Here is an 8,387-nt window from a genome sequence, read left to right as displayed (position 1 = left end):
GAAGGAAGGAAGGAAGGAAGGAAGGAAGGAAGGAAGGAAGGAAGGAAAAAAGCTAGCTGCTTGAATTAACTCAGGGTGTAATATCTGAATTAGCCACCAGGGGGTACTCCACTAAAGCTGTTTCTTCTAGTCTAGGGCTGGGCCTGTCTCCATAACCACTTTTTAAAATACACTACAATATCCCACTGGCCACTGGGGGCAGCCAGATCCTCAGCAAGGTTCCAGCTCCTTTAGTCCAGAGGATGAAATGAAATATTCGGTTGTAGAAATTCCTCTCCTTATACTTTGCCTGTGCCCCTACTCCCTGACTTTTTCAATCACTTCCTCAGACACCCAGAGATTTAGGCATAGTAGGTGATTGCATGTGGTGTAGAAGAAGTAAACTGGCCACTACCTGACCATGGTGGTGCCATAGTGCGTGCAGCCCTGGGCTTGGAATCAGGAAGACCCAAGCTCAAATCCAGCCTCTGACACTTCCTAGCTGTGTGACCCTTAAGTCACTTAACCCCTATTTGCCTCAGTTCCTCATCTATAAAATGGGGACACTCTGGAGAAGGTAATGGCAAACCACTCCCAATGTCTTTGCGAAGAAAACCCCAAGGACAAGTACAAGGAGGTCAAGAGGAGTCAAGCATGACTTAACAACAACAAACATCATTCACTATCTCCCTTCCTGTTTCCCTCCCTATTTCTAGAAGGGTTTTTGGAGTCTCTGCTACCTGACCCCCTCTGAATCCTTAGACACACACACACACACACACACACACACACACAGAGAGTAGGGTCTGAGGGGGCTAAAGGAAAGGTCTAAGCAAGGTACTCCAGGATAATTTGAGAAAGAGAAAATCACTTTCATCTAAGGGAATTAGAGAAGGTTTCCCAGGGTAAGGGGACATCTGAGCCCAGCCTTAAAGGAAGAGGGCAATTCTTAAACCCAGGGATAAAGAAGAAAGATATTTCAAGTATGAGCCACATCCCACTGAAATGCAAGGAGACTGCACGTCAAGTTTGCAGACCAGCCAGAAGTCCCATTTTGCTGACATCAACATAGTACTCAATATAATAAGGCTAGAAAGTTACCAGGTTGTGGAAAGCCCTGAATGGCAGGCTAAGAATTTTTCTAATTTAAGCTTTAGGCAATAGGAAGCCATGGAAAACTTTATCTAAATCAATGGACAAGTGTTTATTCAGTTCCTACTGTGTGCTAGGTGCTGGAAATAACAAAGAAAAAAAATACAAGTCTCTACCCTCAAGGAGGTTACTTTCAATAGGGTGAAACACATTAAAAAATTACAAAGTATCTACAAGTATACACAAAGTATACAGGTCAATACAAAGGAATTGGGACATGAGGGCACCAGGAGATCTCATGTGAGAGGTGGTTCTTGACCTGAGCTTTGAAAGGGATTAGAGGATCTGGTGTAGCATCCCTTCTAGGGTATGTCCCCCCAATCCCCCCAACTCTCACTTGGGGACTGGATCCCCCAGAAGGTGACCACTAGCCTCAGGTTCAAGGGTACTCTTCAGTTCACATTTTTTTAGGGTTAAGTGACTTGCCCAGGGTCACACAGCTCATAAGTGTCTGAGGCCGGATTTGATCTCAGGTCCTCCTAACTCCAGGGCCAGTATTCTACTCACTGCACCACCTAGCTGCACTTGAGTTCACATTTCTAAAAGCAGAGCTCACAAGTCCCTTACTTTTGATAGCCAGTAGACCCAATTTGCTCAAAGCAAAGACATAATAAGGATAGTAGCCACCAAACATTCTCCAACAAACCTGGGGCATACTCTCCTGAAAATGTGCAGTGCCAGTGGAAAGAGTGGCGATGACTGGTTCCCACTGGCTTAGCGGTGGAAGAAGCAAATTGGGCTCTTTATACTAATATGCTAATTATGCTATAGTTTTTCATTCTTTGAGCTCTGAAAGAGATAGCCTTTCATCAAAAGCTGTATAAAGCTCTCAGTTCGTAGTTTCCCAGGATTTTGAGTTGGAAGGGTCCTCACAGGTTCAGAGCATATGAGATTTAGAGGTGGGTGGGATTTCAGAAATCACAGAGTCCAGCGTCCTTATTTTACACATAGGGAAAACTGAAGATCAGAAATGTTAAGTGGCTTGCCCAGGGTCACCCAGATAATAAGTGTCTGAGACAGGATTTGAACCCAAGTATCCCTGACTCTCACATGTAAGAGTCCAGTGGAAATGAGACACTTGCAAAGAATACGTGATGCTAAGGCGACTGGTTTTGGGTGTCCTTTCTCTTGGAACATCCTGAAGCTGCTAGACCTATCACTCAGCTGGACTTCCTGGGCCTGCTCCTCGCTGCAGGCCTGGCTCTTCCTTCTTCTGCTCTCTTCTCTGCTGCCAGGGATCACACACCTTGGAGCCATGTGGAACCACATGGCTCCACTGACTTTCTCTGTCTCTCTCTGTCTCTGTCTCTTTCTTTTGTCTCTTCCCTCCCTTTCTCCTTCTCTCCCTCCTCTCTTTCCTCTTCTCTCCTTTTCTCTCCTTCTCTGTCTCTATCTCTGTCTCTCTATATCTCTGTCTCTCTCTCCTTTCTGTCTTCACACCTCTCTCCTCCTGCTCTTCCTCCTCCCTCTTTCTCTCACTCTCTCCTTCTTCCTCTTTCTCTCTCTCTTCCTCTCTCTTTTTCTGTCTCTCTGTGCCTCTCTTTCTCTCTCTCCCTTTCCCCCCTCTCTGTCTCTGTGTCTCTATCTCTCTCTGTCTCTGTATCTCTGTGTGTTTCTTTCTCCCCTCTCCCTCTCCCCCCCTCCTTTGGTTCTCTCTCTTGCCCCTCCCTGATGAATATGACCTCTTCTTCTGCTAAGAGGGTTGCTCTGCTTCAAGACCCCATGGCTGATGGAGTCAAGGAGGGAAGAGAAATCCATCCTGCTGACTGTCTATAGGGCTGGCAAGCTTCACTTTTTAAAAGCTACCAGGATCATAGCCAGTCAATGATGACCCTTCCAATTCCATCAGGAAAATACTCAATACTTTATAAGGGTATAATATGTATATGTTTTTGCATTTCATTTAAAACTTTAACTCTTACTTTCTGTGGTTTACCATCAAGTGGTTTGGTGAAGGTAAAGATAACTCTCCCCCTCCTCTCCCCCTATTCTACTAAGAGGCATGGGTCTGGAAGGAATGACTGCATGGGGCATAGCCAATGCAAAGGTGCAGAGAGAGGAGATGGAATGTTGTTTGTGAGGCGCAGCTAAAATATGAAGTGCATAAGTGGGAGTCATCTGTAATAAGCCTGGAAAGGTAGAGCAGTCAGATTTCCAAGGGCTTTAAATGCCCACCAGAAGAGTTTTTGATCCTAGAGGCAAGGGCCAGTCATCAGAACTTTGGGAGCCTGGGAATTAGATGGCGGAGACCCTGATGAAAGAATATCAGTTTGGCAACTGTGCAGAATAGATTGGTAAGGAGACAGACTTGAGGCAGAGAGGCAAATTAAGAGACTATCACAACAGTCCAGACAAGAAATGATGTGGACCTGAACTAGAAAGACAGGCACATAAATGGAGAGAAGGAGACAAACCAACATGTCGCAGAGACAAAATTGACAAGACTTCAGAACTAGTTAGAAGTTGGGGGCTGGGGAGAGGGAAGAATCAATGATCACTCCAAGTTTGGAAACCCAGGTGCCTAAAAACACCAGTGGTACCCTTGGCAGAAAGGGGAAATGAGGAATAGAGACAGATTAGAGGGAGAGGAAGGAGGAAATGATGATTTCTGTTTTGAACACAAGTTTAAAGAGGCAATATTAGAAAAATCCAGTTGGTAATTGATGACCTGGGACTGTGGCTGGGAGAGAGCTTCAGGCCAGTATTGAGATCCAGGAAGTCATCCATCTAGAGATGAATCCACATTACCATTGGCCTTATTTGTTTGCAAACCCTGGGTAAATAATCACATATTTCAAGTGAGTGGAATGGGAAGTGAAGGAGTTTCCCTGGCTAGGGAATATTTTACACACACTGCCTGCCCCGAGCCCACTTATTTTTGAATGTCCTGGCAGAATCAATGCTAAAAGGCACCACAGATTTAGTTGCTGGGAACCAGGCCAGCTGTGTGTGATTCATCTTTGTACCTTGTTCAAGAGATAACAAGCACCACTTGAGTAATTCTCATGAACGAGGGTTGTCTCGGGCAGGTTTCTCGCATTGCATCTGGGGTCCCAGTTAGGGTCATTTTAAAGAGAAGAAAGAGCTTCAGGGCTCATTAGCAATCTAAGTGCTTATTGGTGCTTGGCAACTTTTTAATGTGTGATTTCAATGAGTGGTTCCTATTGACTTAGAAGTGTAGGCAAGCAAAGAACCAAATTGGAGGGAGCCCTAGGAGTGTAGGGCTAGTGACACATCACACTATTGCATTATAAATTCTTTATTGTTGCTAATTGAGAGCAGTTACATGGCATGGTGGATAGCATGCCAGGCCTGGAGTCAGGAAGTCCTGAGTTCAAATCCAGCCTTAGTCCCTTACTAGTTGTGTGACACCTGGGCAAGTCACTTAACCCTGTTGGCCTCAGTTTCCTCATCTGTAAAATGAGCTTGAAAAGGAAATAGCAAAACCCCTCTAGTATCTCTGCCAAGAAAACCCCCAAAGGGTTAAAAAGAGTCAGATATAACTGAAAAACGACTAAACAACAACTTGTTAATTTTTTTTTCCAGCCCAAACATCTAACTGCACCATAACAGATAAACATTCTATAGGATCCCAACCAATAAGACTTCTGGGTATAAATATTTGATGTCTTTGCAATTTAAAAGGCTAATTGATCATTGTGTTTGTCAGCCTGGAATGCTGACTGGCCCATTTGTGTCAGGAGGCTTCTGGATTTGGGGACTTTTTTTAAACTTTTTTTTTTTGAGGCAATCAGGGTTAGGGACTTGCCCAGGGTCACACAACTAGTAGGTGTTTGGGGTCAGATTCCAACAGGGGTCCTCCCGACTCGAGGGCCAATGCTCGACCTAGCTGCCCTACAGTTAGGGACTTGGGAGAGACCCCCTGGAAAGCTGGTGGAGCCTCTGTGTTAAGTGGCCCCATCTTCCTCTGTAGGACTGCACGGGCTTCCAACCTCCCCCTCTCAATCCCTTGCCTTTCACCTTCAAAGCGCTTTTCCATCTGTTCTTCCTCTAATGACAAAGAGAAGGCAGCCTGAAGAGATGGGCTTTTCCTCATTGTTTTATCTGCTTGTAGTCTAAAAAGGAAACATCCTCGAAGAAAGGGTCAAGAATGATGCTGACTGCTTCCCTCAAGGCAGCTGTCCGGTGGCTCAAACCCCGCTCTCCTCACAAAAAGGAACGCCGCAAACAGCAGAAAATCATGACGGAGTAAGTTCCCATGTGGTGTGGGTTCCATTTAATTCGACAGATGTTTATTCAACAGATGTTAGAGCAAGGCATTGCTAGTGCTATGGCAGCAGATAGGAGAGTGAACCAAGCATTCCTTCCCTCTCCAATCACATCTGGGCCCCCAATTTGGGTGTTTTGAGAAAAGACCAACCATGCCTGTTAGCAAACTAAGGACTCGTCAGTGCCAGGTGACCTCATAGTGTATGATGGCAATGGCTGGTTCCCGTTGGCTTAGAGGTGGAAAAAGCAAATTGTACTCTTTATACTAATGTGCTACTAATTATGGTATAGTTTTTCATTCTTTGAGCTCTGAAAGAGATAGCCTTTCATCAAAAGCTGTTTATAAAGCTCTCAGTTCACAGTTTCCCAGGATTTTGAGTTGGAAGGGTCCTCACAGGTTCAGAGCATATGAGATTTAGAGGTGGGGGGATTTCCAACCTCCTTATTTTACACATAGGGAAAACTGAAGATCAGAAATGTTAAGTGGCTTGCCCAGGGTCACCCAGCTAATAAGTGTCTGAGACAGGATTTGAACCCAAGTATCCCTGACTCCACGTCCAGCACCTCAGTTAATGGTATCAGCATGTTTTCTGCCATAGCAAACTCTACACTGGAGAAAGAATGCTAAGGAATCTAAGTGACTCTGGAACTGAAAGAACGCTTTAGGGAGGAGGGCAATGAAAAATCCCCTGAGACTATTGTAGTAGAATGTTGTAGATTCAGCACTGGATTTCATGTACCCAGCATCTACTGAGGTTTATCAGTGGTACACACTCCGAGAATGAACGACATCATACACTCATGGGTCAGTCATTTGGCTTTCGGCTTCCCTTGACCAGTTGTTAGGGTGTAACCTTCCCATAGCTGAAAAAGATTCTATTGAAATGTCCAGGGAAGAGTTGGTGATGGAAGACCGAAGTTCAGGAGAGATGCTAGAGCTGGATATATAGACCAAGGAACCCTCTGCACTGAGATGATAGTTGTTATTTTATTGTGATTTTGTTATTAGTTATCTTATTGTTATTTCATTTATGAACCCATTATGGATGATCAGATATTTCATATGTGGTCTCCAAAAGCTAGCGTGAGCCTTTGAACCCAAAGGGAGCACAGGAGCCGAAATTTAATGCCACATCACTGCTCGTTCCCTCTCTGCCCTTTTTCATGGGCCAAGCTATTAATAAGGGAGACAAGAGTGAAGTGACATTATGCCCAGTTCTGGCCTCCACAAAACCTTTGACTAAAAGACCCAAACTGATCTTCTGGGAAAGCTATGGAAAACTAAAAGTTACTGGTGACATGAGAAGATAATGTTTTTGGCCACTTCCCAAAGAAACCGCCTGACCAGAGAACCTCCTTATCTACATCTACACTGGCCAGTTCAACTGGTCATAGGCAGATGGTTGTTTCCCCAAACAATACAGCCCCCGCCATACTGATTGGTTAGCAGCCAACTAGCGATCCAGAAGAAAAGCCCCAGGACGGAGCTATCCCATTTCGTTGAGAAGCTGTGGCCAAGACAACCCAGCAACGAGGACCCAAGTTTAAGAATACTCACTGAAGTGTAAACATTGAGCCAGGACCCCTGAAGTCATCCTCGACTCGTCCCTTTTCCCTCACCCTCCTCTATCCAGTCAGTTCCCAAATCTTTCCAATCCTACTTCCACAAAGTCTTTTTCTCAACTCAGTCAACCCCCTAGTTCAACCCCTCACCATCTCCCGCCTGGACTATCATAGTAGTCTAAATGTTCTTCAGTCTTCACTCTCTCCTCTCTGCAATGCATGCTGTACACAGCTACCAAAATACATTTTCCTTGGGTCCAATCATGGCATTCCCCTGCCCAGAAATCTCCAAAAACTCCCTATTGTTTCTAGCAGACAACCTTCTAAATAGTCATTACAAACTAATAGATTCCCCACCCCCACTCCTGCCAAACAATTTGTGATCAAGTTGGTTGGAATAATAGACCATGTCTTTTTGCCCACACCCCTCTCCCTACCTTCTTTCCCTCTATCATGACCATGAACTCCTGGCATGAGCATTAATAAAGGGATGCCACAACCTCTGTTCTTTCTCTTGTCGTGAGCACCAGAGGCAGTGAAGATAAACAAAGGTGCCCATGCCCTGTCAGGTTCTAGCGCTGATCACCCTGGGCCAGGGGCTCTCTGCTGTGGACTACCTTAAATGCCTGGATTGTTTTGTTCTAGTTCAGAAGAATACCTGATTGCAAAAGCCACCTTGACTAGAAATTTCCAAGAAGAGTTTCATAAATATGTGATACCATGTGTCATTGCCAGTGGAGACATTAAAGAGAAGAAAGAAACGGTGCCAATGAACTTCAGGTAGGAAATCCTGCCCCTGCAGCTCGGGGTGCCCAGTCATTCTTACAGACTTAAGGGATGCCAAGGAAATGCTGAAGGGCTGGCAGAAAACAATCAGGTGGAAAACACCCCAAATCCTTTCTGATTTTTCTTGTGTGGTCCCTTACTCCAAGGGTGTTCACGATTGCCCTGCTAATTTCCAAGAGATCTAATGGGAGAAGATCAGTTGCCCATTCATACAGGGCATGAGAAACTCTGTCCAAAAGAGGGTTTGGTCTTCTGGGCTTCATGAGATTGTACCTTCTCAGTGCTAGGATCCTGCATCTACTACCTTTAGCATCCTACTAGAGACATGTCGTTGTTCTCTCAGGGGTCTGGCTAATCTAAGGCCACCCAGCACCTTGAGCTTCTAGGACACCACCTAGATGGCACTTTGCCTTGGGAGTAGGAGGGAAGAGACAGTGATTCCAGTTCTGGTCCCAACGACCCTCACTTTTCCCATTGATCAGCCTCTTCTTTCCATCCTAAATTCCCCACCCCTTCTCCAAGCACAGGTCTCCAAAGCTGTATCTCCATTCCCCAGTGTCTAACACTGATTCCTAACAGAAAACTTCATCGTAAGTGTGCTGTTTCTCCCCCTGGGTAAAATTTTGTTCTTCCTCTCCTCTCCTCTCCTCTCCTCTCCTCTCCTCTCCTCTCCTCTC

General features: G+C 45.3%; 1 protein-coding gene across 2 annotated transcripts in view; it reads left to right on the top strand.

The window, feature by feature from the left end:
- The window catches only part of CFAP74 (cilia and flagella associated protein 74), a 120,778-nt gene that overhangs the window by 98,467 nt on the left and 13,924 nt on the right, over nucleotides 1–8,387 (top strand). For both annotated transcript variants that reach the window (XM_027855479.1, XM_027855478.1), the window contains exons 29-30: nucleotides 5,207–5,340; nucleotides 7,570–7,704. In XM_027855479.1, the coding sequence (XP_027711280.1) occupies nucleotides 5,207–5,340; nucleotides 7,570–7,704 (269 nt within the window). The remainder of the gene's footprint in view (nucleotides 1–5,206; nucleotides 5,341–7,569; nucleotides 7,705–8,387) is intronic.

This window comes from Vombatus ursinus, unplaced genomic scaffold, assembly GCF_900497805.2.
Source record: "Vombatus ursinus unplaced genomic scaffold, bare-nosed wombat genome assembly UNPS02010822.1, whole genome shotgun sequence".
Taxonomy (NCBI): domain Eukaryota; kingdom Metazoa; phylum Chordata; class Mammalia; order Diprotodontia; family Vombatidae; genus Vombatus; species Vombatus ursinus.
Note: the sequence above shows the minus strand (reverse complement) of the source record. Positions and strands in the feature narration are given on the sequence as shown.